At 38.7% G+C, this 16,889-nt stretch overlaps 1 protein-coding gene across 3 annotated transcripts in view; it reads left to right on the top strand.

The window, feature by feature from the left end:
- The window catches only part of PRMT8 (protein arginine methyltransferase 8), a 57,173-nt gene extending 48,284 nt beyond the window's left edge, over nt 1–8,889 (top strand). For all 3 annotated transcript variants that reach the window (XM_088051271.1, XM_005531032.3, XM_088051272.1), the window contains 3 exons: nt 3,053–3,203; nt 5,499–5,620; nt 7,413–8,889. In XM_088051271.1, the coding sequence (XP_087907397.1) occupies nt 3,053–3,203; nt 5,499–5,620; nt 7,413–7,496 (357 nt within the window). In that variant the 3' untranslated portion in view covers nt 7,497–8,889. The remainder of the gene's footprint in view (nt 1–3,052; nt 3,204–5,498; nt 5,621–7,412) is intronic.
- Nucleotides 8,890–16,889: the final 8,000 nt, after the last annotated feature.

The raw sequence follows: 16,889 nt of genomic DNA, 5'->3' as shown, positions 1-16,889 counted from the left end.
AGGTTTATGTTCAAGATAGCAATATGGAAGAAGGAAAAACAGACTCTGTAGCTATGTATTTTTAAATTTAATTTACTTTTGCACATGGTTTATTTATATAAAATGCATTTCTTTCATCCTGAAAATATTTGTGAATTCAGAGAATAATATTAGCCTAAGAAAACATTTGAGAATAAACAAAGCCATAATGTTTAATTATTCAAATGTTTTATTACAGCACTTTTGAATAGCACAGCTTGTTCATATTAGATTCACAGATGGATTTTTAGGGTTGTATTCAACCCAAAGTCAGCTAATTTAGGGTGGCTACCAGATGAGTCTGGGTTCTCTCTACATTAGTCAGTGGATGTACCAGTCACTAGATACATTCCTCAGAGACCAGTCAGAGTCTTGTGCTTCTGCAGTTATTTCAATTCCCAATTTAGATGCTCTGAATGGTTCTACAAAATCAGCAAAATAAGACATCAACTGTGCATGCTGTGTAGCCATGGCACTTATCTGATATGCTGGAGACTTGAGTAAAATTTAATCTTTTTTTACTCCTCAGAAACTGGATGTAACCCAAGTCCTGAATGCTTTAAGGAACTTTAGGCACTAGGCCACATGCACTAGGGGTGAATGCAGGGAGTGCAGCATCTTCTCTGCTATGGGAGCCATTCTTTTTTGCGTGATCTCTTAAATATATCTGAGGGGCACAGGAATTGTCCTGCCAAATGGGAGTCCTCTGTTTAACTTCCATACCAAATCAGCCAGGGAGACTAGCGAGGACAAAACATCTTCAAACCAGCAGAATCAATAAGAGAACACAGGAATAAGTGTACAGGTGTCCTGCTGAGGGCCTACTGCTTTCAGTAACACTGACAAAAAAAAATGGAAAAGTTTGTTTCTTACTAAGTAAAACAGTTGTGTTTTCTTCTCTGATCCAAAAACAAACAAACAAACAAACAAAAACCCTGAAAGAACTCCACCAAACCTAGACATCCACTGAGATTTCCATGTTTATCTTATTTCCATGCTCACAAAATCCTAGCTGAGTAACCGGACTGTCTGGAAAGGAGATCAGAAAAGAGGTGCCATGGCACTCTAGAAGCAGCCTTAACTCCAATTTGTATCATTTGTCTCCTGTGTAGTTACCTGTAATAAGTGTTGCCATTTTATATAAGAGCGTGCAGTTGCCAGAGTAAAATTCAAAGATATCACCAAAACCAGACTTGACCATCCTCAGAATTGTATTAATTAATAAAAAAGTCCCCACTTTTGTCTCCTACCTTGCATTGTAAAAAAGCTATGTTTCTGACCTTATAAAAAGGACTGCAAATGTGACCAACAGTTTCTTCAGGACATCTGTTCAATATTTTTGAGAAATTTCTACTGACTTCTCTATTGAAAATATATCTTAGTGCTTTTGATTCCACTTTACCCTGCACAGCCAACACAGCTCAGAGAGAGGGAGCTAGTTCCCTTTTATGTGCCTCACCACTAGACTAGACTTAAGTCCCACTTTCCCCACAGTGAGATCACTAAAAAGACCAAAAACTACAGAAGTCTTCAGCTATCACCCACCAGTCCAGTTTAGCTTGGCAAAGCAAATTTTGCAGGCTGCTATGGAACTCTGCCAGGAGACCTCAGAAGTTCTTATTCCTACCATGCTTTTTTTCTTACCCTCTTCTGAGGGGGAAAAACCAAAAACATTTTAAGGTTTTCACAGCTTTAAATGACCAATTATATGCATAGGTCACTGGTAAACACTAGTGCCTCAGGGTGTCATTGCAATGCAGTAGAATAATTTTCATTATGTTCAAGCTGTTCTTGAACAATAATGTTAACCAGACAGGCCAAAGCTATGGCTTGCTAAAATCATCTTCCCATGAGTTTTCCAAGTCTCAGAAACACATATTTGATCCATGAAAAGACCTCAGTAACTGAAATATGGCTGCATCTTTCTATGTCTCTTTTTGCAGTCTTACCTTAGATTACAGAAGGCAATTTCTACAAGAGCCCTCTAATGTGCCCTAAAAGAAGCTAAAAGAGCCCTCTAATGGGCAGTCTCAACTCTGTTCTCCATTTTTGCAGTGCAAGTCTTAAGAAATGCTGGTGAGGTCAGAGACACAATTCCTGACTTCAGCTGGTAGAGTAGAGAAAATCTGGATTTCTGCCTACAAAAATTCTGTTTCCCTGTATGCATGAGCAATAAGGGTACCACAGCAATGAGAATGAGCAATGAAGATACCGGAAAGTGCATGGGAAACATTTCCCACAGCATTAGAATAGTACTTCAGACTTACCATCCTCCCTATCATCACTACAACTTTTGGAAACAACCCAGATAAAAGCAGTACCTAGCTGGGAAAATCAGATCCATCTGAAAAAAACAGTTTAAGCCTTGAACAGTGCGATTTAAATATTGATGGAAATGAGCAATCCTGAAGACTACATTGTCGCTTCCAACTGCTGCAGTCAAGCCACAGAATGATTGACATAATTTGCTTCTGTCTCATTCAAGAGAAAGATCCCTGTGCTCACTGTTTGGAGTCAGGTACCTGACACAGGACTAGAAAGCATCACCATCAAAAAGCAGGCCCTTCTCATGCCTCAAATGTTTTGACTGCTTGACACAGTCAAATCACTTTCCTTTCCAGAGATGCAAAAAGAAATAAGCTTAGTTTTATTAAAAACCCAGCTTCCTCATACTGACAGTCCCTGATGATGAAAGGTCTTTGAACTGGACCTATATCTCCATTTCAACATCTACCTATATTTATCAGAGCACCTTTTTACCCTGGTTTTCCCCAGCTCCTACAGCTGCTCCCTGCTATTCCCAAGAACACAGAGTCTTTTGTGAGTGTCCTCTCTGTCAGCTTAGTCAGATAACTGGATCATTTGCTCATGATTTGATATATTAGAATATACCTCTGATTTCTTACAGTGTTAAAAGGCTGCCAGTCATCTTTGTGTCTGCTCATTAAACGAGCTACTAAAGTGTCTCATTTAATACATACCTGAGAGTCACAGACATCTGCATGTAAATGTCATTTCTTTCTCCTCAAAACAGGAAGTAGATATTTATACAGTGAAGACTGAAGAATTGGAATTTACTTCTGCATTCTGCCTCCAAATTCAGCGCAATGATTACATTCATGCCTTGGTCACCTATTTTAATATTGAATTTACGAAGTGCCACAAGAAGATGGGATTTTCTACAGGTAATCTGTATTTCTTTTAATTTTAATTTCATTTATGTTGCTATCAGTCTCTCAGTGCTGATGTTTAGATGGTACAGGAAGGTTTAATGTACCACCACATTTGAATTTCAGTGAAAAAAGCTATTTTAATTTGGGGAGAGGTGAGCAGGATGGGGAAAGGACAACTTCTTATAGGAATTCTGTGGAAACAGAGGCAGAATTTCACAATGGCTATCAAGCTTAGAGCTCAGCAGGAATTATGACCTGTGAATTTATGTCCCTCACCAGTTATATCTAAATCCTGTGTCAAGTTTCTCAGATTAGAGAGAATTATTGGCTCAGAGAGAGATAGCAGCTCTGCATCCGAGTTTTCCCCGGATCTGAAATTCAACAAAGCTCTTGCTTGCCCCAGAGTCTAGAACAAAACTCCCGTTTATTTTCCAAGCTATAACAACACACATACTGATTATGTGAGTCGTATCTAACAACCCAGATTTGAAAGTCTAACTTGCCTTGGTGAACAGATATTTGAAAGAATAACTCCATTCCCTTAAGGCATTGTTTACCAGACTGAATAAACCAAAGAGTCTTGCAATAAATGCAAAAACCTCACCCTGTGGACAGGAGGGTGAAGTGTTTCTCTGCCTCTGCTCAGTTTATCATGATAAGGTAGGTGCAGAAGAATTGCTCCATAAAAAGGTTGTTTGGCCATCTACTGCTGAGGGTCACCACTGTCTAGAAGACTGGTAAAGATTCTCACCTGGTGTCTGTTGGCGAAGCTGCAGTGAATTCAGTAAAGTACACCAGTTTGTAGGACATGTCAAAATGCCAGTTCACTGATATGTATTATATAAATTATGAATAAGTGTGTAATTTGGGGTGGACTTGGAGACCTGTGCCTGCATTATACACACCCCCACCCTGTTCATGGAGGACAAGCTTCCAGTCATGTCAGGCTTTTCTGGGGAGCATGGCCCTGCACAGGGGCATGTGTACAACTACATGTTTGTGTACAAGGCGGCAGTTGTGATTAAGACTCTAAATTCAATTTCGTTTTGGTCTAACATGTTTTCAGCTAGAAATTTTATGCAGCTGTGTCCAAATAGTAAACAGTCTGGATCTGAACTCTTACAAGATGATATCTCATTTAACAATTGAGATTAACAGTCATTAGAAATGTCTGGACACACAGACAACAGAAATTACCTGTCTAAGAAGATAACTATTTGCCAGCACAGTTTTTGAAAAAAGTTGGTTTTTATCAGTCTTCTGATTCTAGAATTTTAGAAAACAGTTAAAAATTCCTGTCCTAATAGTTTTTTTAAAAGCATTAGCATTTCCCCAGTCACAAAAAATTTTCAAAGCCAAGTAATTTTTTGAAACATTGATGTAGAAATTAAATAAGATTATTATTTTATTAAACAGTGTTAATAATGATACAATACAGTGACCTCATGTGACTGGGGGATACAAATAGAAGAAAAATAAATTTATCAGAGGCTTTTTTTGCCAGGCTAGGAAGTCTTTGAGTTCCTACAGCTATTCTTAGGTTCCTAGATGTTCCTAGATGCTCTTGACTGCAAGAATGGTAGGAACAAGAAGTGACCAATACCAGTTCACTAGGCACTGCTCAAAGATTGGAATTTAAATCAGAAATAGAACCAAAGAAGTAAATTAAAAGCCTGAAATAGCAAAGGGTCATCAAAGTAATTCTGCTAAGCAAGATTAGAAATTAATTTAGACCAGTTTCCATGCCTGGCAAATTGCCCAAAATGCCTTTTAATAGTCCCAAAAGAGGTCAAGGTGCAAGTGCCCTTTCATCCGCTCTGTTCTCCTGAAAACTATAATGAAAACTAAAATTTGCTGTTTTGGGATCACTAGTCAAATGTTTCATCTGAAACTTTGTGAATAATAATATTTGATGAACCTTTCCTTCATGCTTTTGTATCATTGTTTTTATAACTAATTTAGACTTCTGAAATTCAAAGCACTTAGTAAAGATTTTCCCAATTTGAACACGTGTGGGTTGAAAGAAAAGCATAAAAATGTGTCTGTCTTTCCCTGCAACCCCTTTTGTGGAATCCTTCTTGCTGGGTGTGATTCACAGCTGACATATTCCAGTAAAAATTAGAAGACAACCCACAGACAGCCAATAGAATTATGTTGTAAAATACATTTGCTAATACAGTACATAAAGCATTCTGTGAAAAGAAAGGATTTTTCCCAATTGTTTCCAAGTCATAATTTGATTTGCAAAGCATTTAAGAAATTTCAGTAAGTGAGACCCATATATATATATTTATATATATATTTTAGCACCTGATGCTCCTTATACTCACTGGAAGCAAACTGTCTTCTACTTGGAGGACTATTTAACTGTGAGACGAGGGGAAGAAATCTATGGGACTATATCCATGAAACCAAATGCAAAAAATGTGGTAAGTCAGCATCCCTAATCCTAATTCTACCTCTACTGACCATCAACTATGATCAGCAATTAAGAAAATGCATAAGAGTAAAACAATGAGTGTGCTAAAGGCATTCATGTTTATTGGCAAGAGCTCCAGTCACAGGTTCACCAAAGCTGATGACAGCAATGATAAAGCAGTGCTAATGTTAAAGAAGTCAGCCTGCAAGTAGGCTAGCATGGGAAGGGAAAAAGGATTCAAGTACATCACTGAGTTAGCTGCCCTCTGCAATCAGCTTGACTCACATTTTGTGATGCAAGCAGGCAAGGGGATTTTTATGCTGCCACTGAAGTCAGTGGAAAGATCCCTTCTGCCAACACAGGATGATCAAAAGTACTTCAGTTCCACATCTATGGGATATCACTGAGTGGTTTGCCACTCAGTGCCCAAGGACAGTGTGACGGGAAATTAGGTAGCACGTTTCAGAGGAATGCTTGTATGAACTCACTGATCAAATGTACTTGAACTCACTAACTGAGTGAAAGCGTTGTTTAAAAATTATGCCATTCCACAGAAAATACAGATGCTTTATTTAAGACTAAAGCTACAGCATATCACACTACCATGACTGCTGAAAACTTTCTCAGTTTCTCTGATACGGGCTGAATCCCTCTAGTGCTTCTTTTAAATGGTAAGGAGACTGTGAGACACAGTCTGATAGACAACCTAGGGCTGGATAGAACAAGACATGAGAATTATAGCTTCTGGGAGAAAAAGTGGACTATTTTCTGCCAAAAATCTTGAGCAGCATCTCTTCATTTTCTATTACAGTAAACAGCAGTTAAAATAACCTGGTTATCCATCTATACAGTTGTAATTGATGAAAAACTGCATTTTTTAACTGCAACAAATCTTAACATTTCATTGTCCTCCTTTTTACATTGCTTTTCCATTTTTATACCAAATACAGATTGTGTGTGGTAGTGTTGATACAGAGGGAGAAGTTAACACAAAATAAGCTTGGCATTAAAACAAACACATTCACCTCTGAAGCTACTTGCTGCAAGAGGAAAATAATCTGATTCCCCACCCTTACGTTGTCCTAGGGGGACTGTAATATTTTCTTTTGGGTTAAATGTATCAATTTTCATTGGGGGAAAAAATGAACAAAATATGTCAAATTTGTTTGCATAGCAGTAAGCACCTGAATGCAGATTCAGGTGCTAAAATTAATGTACTCTTGATGGTTGTCGTAAGACAGAGAGGCCACCTTGGTTCAAAAGGATTTGTTAATGCTTTGTTCTTCCGAAACATGAAGTTTTTCAAAAGCTTGCATAGACATAGCTCCTTCTGTAGAACTGTGTAGTGCCTCTTCCCTAAAAATGTGTCATTATAAGGTAAAAAATTACTGAGGGCTTCTGTACAATAGGAAGTTTACTACATCTACCCTGGAAAAACCCCTAGTGGGAAAGCTCTTTAGCCTAAATTAAGAAAATCTCAACAGGGGATGCCCTTCAAAAGTTTCCATAGGATACATATGATAGCAGCATGTCAGAAGCTTCCTGAACCAGGAAGTAACCAGGACATTAAATCCACCTCAGGAAGGGTATAAAAATATGACCTAAGCACAGATTGTGTGGTGAATGCTATTACACATCTTACAGCCTGTTTTCTCAGTGTTAGCACCATTTAAAAACAGAAGTTAGAAACCACCGCAGGAATCTCTTGAATCTGCTGATCTTTTCAACCCAAGCAATGATAACTGAATTAATACACTAAACTTATGGTCTTACTTACATGTTGCATTTAAATCTTTTTACAGCGTGACCTGGATTTCACAGTAGACTTGGATTTTAAAGGACAGCTATGTGAAATGTCAGTATCTAATGACTACAAAATGCGTTAGCAAGAAACCTTTCAGAGAGATGAGAAGGAGAATTTTATCAAGTCTTGAACTGCTGAGCTTCAAGCTAGGAACAACTGTTCACAAGATTATTATATTAAATACTAGAATGTTTACTCTGATGGAGGGTGGTAACCTGATCTTTCTTGCAGATAGTACAGGGGGCTGGGATCCCACTGTGAATGTACAGTATACAGAACTGTAGCTTTTGTTAAACATAGGAAAAAAATAAGCGACAGTATTGAGTGTTCTGGTTAACTTTAGGATGGCAGAAGATGCATATACAAATTGTATTACTTACTGTGAATTTCTGGTTCTTCCAAGCTTTGCATGTTAAAGATGATTAGGGCAGTTTTCTCACTATGAAAGACTACTACAGCACATTACTGTGATAGTATTACTGGACTTATATTCAATATAAATGAATATATATATTGTACATGAGGAAAAAAAAAAGTCATTTCATAATAGGAATTTGTTTTGTGATTATTTAATTCTCATTATGCAGTTATGGAAAGATAATGATGTTACCTCTGGCACTACTCTAGGCAGTGATGTATTCCATTAACTGTCCAATGTTATAGCTTTGGTAAATATTCCATGCAAAGTGTAGATAAGAGCTGGGCATTTACAGGAAGTTCAACAATTATATTTTTGAATGTCCTCTGAAAATGCAGACCATTAGTTTTGAAATTCACCTTCACAACTGGATGTCCGTCAGAGCTTAAAAAAACATTAGCTTTTTATCCTTGAAAATATTCTGTTGTGAGTTTTTATAGCTGGATTTTGCATGAGACTTTCAGAAATCAGACACCTAGTATTTAAATGTGATGAATGCAAAGTCTCTGAAATGGTGGATAATTCATGCTTCATGGCCATGCCCTATTTCAGTTCTTTGCAAAATTCTTAATACAAAATAATTTTAAAAATATAGGAATTAGTGTTACCTTTTGGTGATGTTTTAGATAAGTTTTAAATTGCAAATACTATTCTCAAGAGTGCAGTAATTTGCAGGAGCAAGTTAATGTCTTTAAAAAGAAATGTCGATGGCTTCTGATATTACTAAGATGTCTGTAGCTTTCCTGTCCCCTTGAGTCCCTTGTTTTTCGTACAAAATCTCCTGCTTATTGTTAAAATATTAAGTGCTTATAATTCCTCATATGTATGTATCAGGTCTTTTTACTATATGAATGTGGGCCATTTAATCACATGTAATTCATCAACAACTGCATCACCAGTCCTATCTACACATTTTCCAGTCTGTCTGGCATCAGGCACTAAATCATGTTCTACCTTGTACTGGATAAGATTGATTAGTTTTTTGCCTAAAAATATTTTTAATCACCTGCAAATAAAGCATACTTGAAGATGTATTTTGCCAGTATTTGTCAACTTCTCACTTTTTAGAAACCTATTTCTATTGATTTTCCCTCCACAGTGCCTCCATTTTCTTATGGTCTACAGAATATATTCTAGGGATTCTATTGTATGGTATTTATGTAGAGTGAAATTAAACTGTAATTCAGCAGTAAAAGATACTGTTTGCATTTAAGTTGATCACTGTTGTTTTAAAGCTTCTTTCATATTTTTGGATTGAGGATGAACAACTTTCCTTACAAAACTGAGTTTATCTGTCAAATATTGCTATCACTTTCAGAGAATGAGTTAAGCTACTCTTTCAGTAATAGACTGGGAAAAAACCTTCTACAAGTCCCTTTCTAGTAACACTTCCGTGATTCTAGGAATTTAAGGTAAGGAGAACTACCAGAGTTTTGTTCAGGCCCTCCATATATATAAAATCTACTCAAACAATGTTTTCATCTTCTTTTGCCACTAATCACTGAGATGACTGAAAGAGGAAAGACTCTTACTTTGTTTGCCTGAATTATACTTTGAAAGTATTTTAAATCCTCCACTTCTCTAGCCCACTACATGAATCTTTAATAACTTGAATATTAAAAGAATAACAAAGAAGGGGGGGGGGGGAAAGTCTTACCTTTTTTTTTTTTTTTTTTTTAAAAAAAAAAAAAAAAAAAAAAAAGATTCCCAAGGGTCTTTACTGAGAATGTGTCATTTATGCCTGACAGAAAGCACTGGTCAAGAAGCAGCAAAAAAACCCCACCTGATCAGAACAGCTCATTAACCAATTTGAGAAGTATTTATGAACTGCTGTACATTGATTGCCCTTTCTGCCTCATCTTTCAACTGCTGATAGCCAAGTGTTGGTCTTTCTTCCACAGTGGTCACCTTGCCTTAGTACTTGAAGTGCCCATTCACTTCCATGTTGCAGGATTACATCCTGACTGATGTTGTTAATGGCACATTTCTGAGGTGGTCACCACACCTCAGGCATATTCCATCCTGGAAAATTAGCTTGTGCTCTTCTTCACATAAAAAAAAATATCATGTATTTCTCCATCACAGAAAGAACTGAGAGTACCTACCAGAGTGCTGAGTGTCTTCAAATCACAGTGATCAAAAAGCAAATTCATGCTTGCAAGGCCATTAAAGCTGTTACCTACCAACAAGGTTTTGAAACCACCAGTGACTTCAGCACATAGGGTCAGTTAGGTCAGCATTAGTGAAACAGGTATGCAAAGACCTTGCAGGTCAGGTGCAATCAGCTACAAGGCTTTCCTCAGCCACCCAAGTCCCGGTAGCTACCACAGAGTCTGAGCCTCATTTTCTCAAGCCTTGAATAAGAAGGTTTCTCGTGGACTCCAGGATTGAGCCAAAGCCACAGATTTTCAAAGCTTTTCCTTAAAATATAATGACAAAATGACTGCTGAAACAGACACGTGTTTAAAACGTTTAATTCCCATCCCACAAATGGGAAAAGAAGATCATGAGCTGAGGACAGAGCATGAGAAAGGCAGAAATACAGTATTTACACAAAAGACTGTCCCTGATGAGTAACACAGCACTGGAGAAAAGAGAAAGCAGGTCGCTTCTGCCTTGACTCTGATCTTAAGGGAAAAGTATTAAAACTCTTCTCAGGGATTTTTCTGTCACTTGAAACAAAAAGGAGCATCCAAAAAAGGCTCCATGCTGAGCATGCCTCCAAAAGGCACAGTGGGCAGTTCACACTTGCAGTGCTTGGTAGGATTAAGGAAGCAGTCCCTAGCGTTAGGGGGGCCACTCTGTATTCCCAAGGTTCTCTAAAGATCAGCATAGTATGACTCTATTCTCATAAGAACTTATTCCCAGAACCAATTAGCCCTTGCCAGATGTCATTAGATTCAGGTTTGGGTTTTGCAGGAGTTGTTCTCAGGACATTTCTATGTGCAGAATTTGGGGTTTACAGCTTCTTAATACTGTCTTAGACTTCTAATAAGAGTTGAAACTGTCAAAAATGTGAACAAGAATACTACCCAAGATGATAATATTAACCCAGTAACAACCAAGATGTGTTTTCACCACAGTGCTAATTTGAAGAGCCTTCTCAGAGATCATTTCTAATAGGATTTGCTTTAAATTTAATTCAGAAATTAATTTAACACATACAGATTTGATTATAGATAACTTTATTCACTTAGAAGGTAAGTTTATAGAGGATACATGGTATTCTATGTATATAATGAAGACTAAATCCCTGCTTTAGTAAGATTAGAAAGTACAGGGCTGACCTGATGGAAAGCAGCTCTTCAGAGAAGGACCTGGGGATGCTGGTGGACAGCAAGCTGTCCATGAGCCAGAGGCGTGTCCTTGAGGCCAAGAAGGCCAATGGTGTCCCGGGATGCCTTAGGAAGAACATAGTCAACAGGTTAAAGGAGATGATCCTGCCCTTCCACTCAGTCCTGGTGAGGCGAATCTGGAGTGCAGTGTCCTGTTCTGGGCTTCACAGCCCAAGAGAGACATGGAGCTCCAGGAGTGTTTCCAGCAGAGGGAAATGAAGATTTTGGGGAACTGAAGCATCTCTCGTAGGACGAAAGGCTGAGGGAGCTGGGCCTGTTCAGCCTCAAGAAGAGAAGACTGAGAGTGGACCTTATCAATGTCTGTAAGTACCTTAAGAGAGAGAGCCAGGAGAATGAGTCCAGACTCTCCTCAGTGGTGTCAATCAATAGGACAAAGGGCAAAGGGCAGAAACTGATGCACAGGAAGTTCCACATGAGCCTATCACTTGGTTTGTTCAGCCTAGAGGAGACTGAAGGGAGACCTCATTGTGGTCTTTAGCATCCTTACAAGGAGAAGAAGAGGGAAAAGCAGTGACCTTTGCATCCTTGCAGTCAGTGGCAGGACTCGAGGAAACAGCATGAAGCTGAGTCCAGGGAGGTTTAGGCTGGATATCAGGAAAAGGTTTTTCACTCAGAGGATGGGTGAGCACTGGAACAGGCACTCCAGGGAAATGGTCACAGCACCAAGCCTGTCAGACTTCATGAAGTGTTTGGACAACACTCTCACACTCTCAGGAAAATGGTGTGACTTTTGGGGCTGTGCTGTGCAGGGGCAAGAGTTGGACTCAATGATCCTTATGGGTCCCTTCTATTTCAGGATATTCTATGATTCCGTGAGGAAGAACTTTACTGTGTGGTGACCAAACACTGTAACAGATTGGCCAGAGAGGTTCTGGAATCTCCTTCCCTGGAAATATTAAAAAAATCACTTGGAAACGCATTCTGAGTAATGGATTCTAAGGAACCCTGCTTGAGCTGGGGGTTAGACTTCATGACCTCCAGTGATCCTTTCTAAACCTAACTGTTCAGGGATTCTTTGATTTCCAAGAACTAAGACTCCCCAGACTCTCTGGGGAGCTGTTCCAGTGTTATGATATCCCTGTCTCACAGGGACCCTCAAAGTTCAACTGGAATTTTTCGTTTTAACCTAGGACTGTTGGTTCTTGTAACTTTACTATTTTCCCCCAAGAAAAGCCTGGCTCTCTTTTTACTGTAACTCCCCATTAGGTACTGCGAGATACAATTAGTTCCCACTTTAGTTTCCTCAGGGTAACTCCCCTCTTCCCTACACAACCCATGACTGCATCCTAGCCTTTCATATGAATTATACTTGCTATCCACCAGTAATCCCTCCTCCTCCATTTTTCCTCCTAACAGTCTATGTTGCTGCTGTTACACAGTGCTTAACAAATGCATCTAAGGATTTTGCAACAAATGTAATCCCAAGGATCACTATTTAAAAGAGAACTTTGTTTTTCTTACTGTGTTGGTTGCATTTTATTAGCAATTTCCATTGGCTTATAAGGTCTAAGTTTATGCCAATGTGTGCACCTGCCTAGTTGGAATATGAAACCAGGTGATTTATTTTTCAATAGGCATGAAGCATTCACAGACTAGTTCCAACCTGAAAGTGGGAGGTTTTTCACCTTTTTTTGAAGCATTTCTTTTCAACATTTCTCAGAAGTCATCTCAGATCTTAATCTGCTAAGCACACAGGTACATGGGAGTCATGTAGAAGACAAATCCTTTAGATGGCATCTAAACTTCCTAGAAATTAAGTGTAAATTAACAGCACCTACAAATCTTTTAAAAAAAGCAACTAAAGAAATAAACCAGATGCTTCAGATCTGATAAAACAATATGTTTAGAGTAAAGAGAACATGAATCATCAGCTAGAGATTTCCCAGAAAACTGGTATTTCTGCACAGTATGATGACTGGGGTGAGCCAGGGCAGTAGTATGCCTACAGGGAACAAGAGTGTTCCCTGAAAATAGCTGCTGCTTCTGGGGATAGGCACAAAAAAGGTAAAAGATGTGTTCTACACAGTTGAGACAGAGAAAGAAGCAGACTACTGCTCACAGATGACTGCTAAAGCAGACCACCTGTCTCTTAGACAAAAAAAAAAAAATAAATTATTCTAGAGTCCAGATACAACTGACAGGAAAGAAAAAGATTTTTATGATCTCAAAATTTTTATAATCTCTACTGTTCTCTTTGCATGTCTTTCAGGCTTTACAAGTACCAATACAATTTCCCTGACTCCTTTTCTCTTTTCTTTACATGTTTGATATTTTTTTTCATTTTTGAGTGGAAACAAACAATGGAGATTAGTGATGATGCAAACAACATGAAGATAGTATTTTTTGAGAAATCTTGGGGAGATACTATAGTGTGATTATGAAACAAAAAGAAACCATGTTAGCTTTGAGATAAAAACTGCAACATAAAATCAGTCTTACTTCCTCAAACAACACGCAGGTTTGGGCTACAATCCAAGTCATTCCTCTGAATCATCAAGTGTGGTCTCTTAGAAGCACAGCAATCAGCAAGATTAAGCCTGAGCTGACCCCTGAATCTTCATGTGGAGAACAGAATGTCCTCTTTTGCAGCTCAGTTCTGTGCTTTTGCGTCCAGGAATTTCCCCTTCACGCAAATGAACCACCAGCACTTCCAGTACAACACAGCCCTAGAACCAGAAATGGACCCCTGTGTTAAGGTCACAACAGAATTCAATCACAAATCACACATGCCCTACCATTTTGATGCAGGAATATGAAATGGCAGCCCAGAAAGGCACGTGTAACTCTAACAGCAACTTGCAATGCTGATCAGTTAGCAGAAGCACTTTATCACCATAGTGGCATAATTCTCACATTTAATGGCATGACAAATCAATGTCATTAGCTAATGAGATATGATTGAAGCAAATATAATTGCTATTATCACCACCAAGGGAGTATTTCAGAAAAAAAAAGCTCATTATTTTGCTTGCTTCCCTATGGGATGAGTGTAGATAGCAAGAAACCTAAGTGCTGTGTGAAGCTGAAGCAGCAGCATGTGATGGATAACATTTGTATGTCAAATAGCCAACAGAAAACACATGATGACAATACATTTTGAGCTATGAATTGAGGGTATGGAAGCAGCATAATTTGAAAAGTGAAGGTATGCTTTACCAGTAAAGATGTGGAATAACTGAGAAAAGAACTTAAGAAAATAACTGGAAAACATTCAGAAGACTAGTAAATTGTCCTGACATAGCCCACTAACAAAAGTAGTGAAGACATTAGGGCCTAACATTTTCTGGGAGGAATTTCCATTTGAATTCTATTGCTAAATGATACCATTAAGTAGGAATTCTGTTAAGCAGCAGGATGTCTACTCTCCATCTGGGCAAATTCCTAGACCCTTGCAACCTAATGTTCATGGATCCAAATGCAGAATTCACTTCTACTTGCCAGGACATTGTTACTGTGTTATGTTCTTCCCATTCTTGTTCCTTCACCAGTACTGGCATAATATGCTGTTTCATTTCCTTCATCTTGAGAAGTTTCTAGCTTGTACTTCAGTGTTGTATAGGATTCCCTTTGTAGATTCTGCTTATAAACCAAAACCAGACCTTTATCAAACATTTCCACTAAGCTGTCCTCATCTCTTACTTTCCTGTGTGTCGTGTGTCCTTTTTACTACAGTCCATTCACGTAAATGCCCAAGACAGTGAGGATAAACCAGCTGGCCAGGAGATACTGCCAGTCCCACAAGACTTTGGCTTTACAGACAGCTAGAATTCTAGAAGACAGAAAGCACCACTGTGATTTACCAATCTCTTGGAAACATCCAACCCCACTGCTGAAGCAAGACAAGCTGGAACAGGTTACCTATGACCATTTACAGTTAGGTTTGGAGTATCTTCAAGGATGGATACTCCACAACTTCCCTGGAAAACTATTCCAGTGTTTGAGCACTTCCACAGGAAAAAAAAAAAAAAAAAGAGATAATTTCTTGTGTTCAGATGGATTTTCATGTGTTTTAATTTGTGCCTGTAGCCTCTTCTACAGTCACTGAGTACTCCAGAGAAGAGTCTGGCTCCCTTCTCTTCATTCCCAAAGTCCATCAAGTATTTGCATTTACTGATAAGATCCCTCTTGAGCTTTCTCTTCTTTAAGCCCCCTGGGCCCAGTCATTTAGCTGGTTTTCAGAGCAGTTTCTTGTCCAATTATCAAACACTTTCTCATCTTGTCAATGAGGATGTTATGGGAGAGGGTCAAAAGCCTTACTAAAGCTGAGTTAAACAACATCCATGAATCTCCCCTCATCCATCAAGCTGGACACCTCATTGTGGAAACAATCAGGCTCATTATGCACAATTTCCCCATTGTAATTCCATACTGATTATTCCTGATCACGTGTGTGTCCTTCGTGTATCTCAGAATGGTTTCCAGGTTACCTAGTTGTCCATCACTTTCCCAGGAATTGTGGTAAGGCTTATTGCTGTCTGGACCCTTCTTGCCCTCCTGGAAGACAGGGTGGACATTTGTTTTCTTAGAGATGTCTTGCACCACAGAGTGCTTTAATAACACCCTTAAATGCTCTGTTGCAGATGTTGTGGTGGTCTTAAATTAACTGCTAGGCTTTAATGTTGGTATACAAAGCAGACATGCAAAATGGTGTGCTTAACTAAAATGCTATTTGTTTGGGGTTTTTTCCATCAGTTCCACCAAAATGTAGGTTGTAAGGAAACCTTGGTGGTTTCTAGTCCAAGAAGATATTTCCTCAAAGCTATGTCAAATCACTGTGGCTTTTTGTAAAACCTGTTCTGAGAACTTCCAAGGACAGGGACTTCATAAGTTATCAGCAAATTGGATACAAATCCCCTTCACAATAAAACATGCCTAGCTTATTTAGCATTACATTTTGAAATTTGCCAGCAGTTAATTTTTAATCGTTTGATAGATGTCTGTAATTGTGGCTTCACTTTCTTGACCAACAGCACCCTACAGAAATCTAAGTATACTGTGTTTGCACAGCTGCATTGTCTGCACAGCAATGACAGAAAGATACATTTAGCTACTGTTCTACACAAGAATCATGTCAACAAGGAACAAATATTAAACAAAAAATTCCACTATTTAATCATCTGAACAGCACTCAATTGCTGTGCAACATTCCCTGCACGAGACAAGCCACAAGCAAGGGCTTCACACATCTTAGGTGAATTTAGTAATTCCTTGCACAACCTCCCCTGGGGCTTCTAATGACACAAATTATTTCAGTGTAGAAGGTGACTCTACAGAGGGTTACAAATAAAAATGCCTATTACATACCTGTAGAAAGTTTCACACCTGTCATTCATCTTTCTGACAGAAATGTCATTTAATGCAAATCAGTTTCTCTGTCAGAACAATACTTTTAAAAGTCCTGTCACTGAGAAGCTGCATTAGTGATTTATGCCTCATTTCAGAGGGATGAGCAACAGCCTTATTACAGCTTCATAATATAAATCCATACAATACGGGGTTTCTATGACAACTGATGAGCCTTAATAGCCTAGATTCAAAGGACCTTGTTCAAAACTGTCAAGTAGTGCAGTTCAATGCAGTTCAGTCATTTGCACCTGTAAGAACTGGGAGAAGGCCATGCAAAAACAGAACTGTTCACTCAGGCTCTCAGGGGAGGCATCTGAGTTTTGCAGCTGAGAGCCTTCCTTACCTCTGAGCCATG

This window comes from Pseudopodoces humilis, chromosome 2 (assembly GCF_049639895.1).
Source record: "Pseudopodoces humilis isolate 2021_Gansu_Grassland_sample_001 chromosome 2, ASM4963989v1, whole genome shotgun sequence".
NCBI classification, from domain to species: Eukaryota; Metazoa; Chordata; class Aves; order Passeriformes; family Paridae; genus Pseudopodoces; species Pseudopodoces humilis.
Note: the sequence above shows the minus strand (reverse complement) of the source record. Positions and strands in the feature narration are given on the sequence as shown.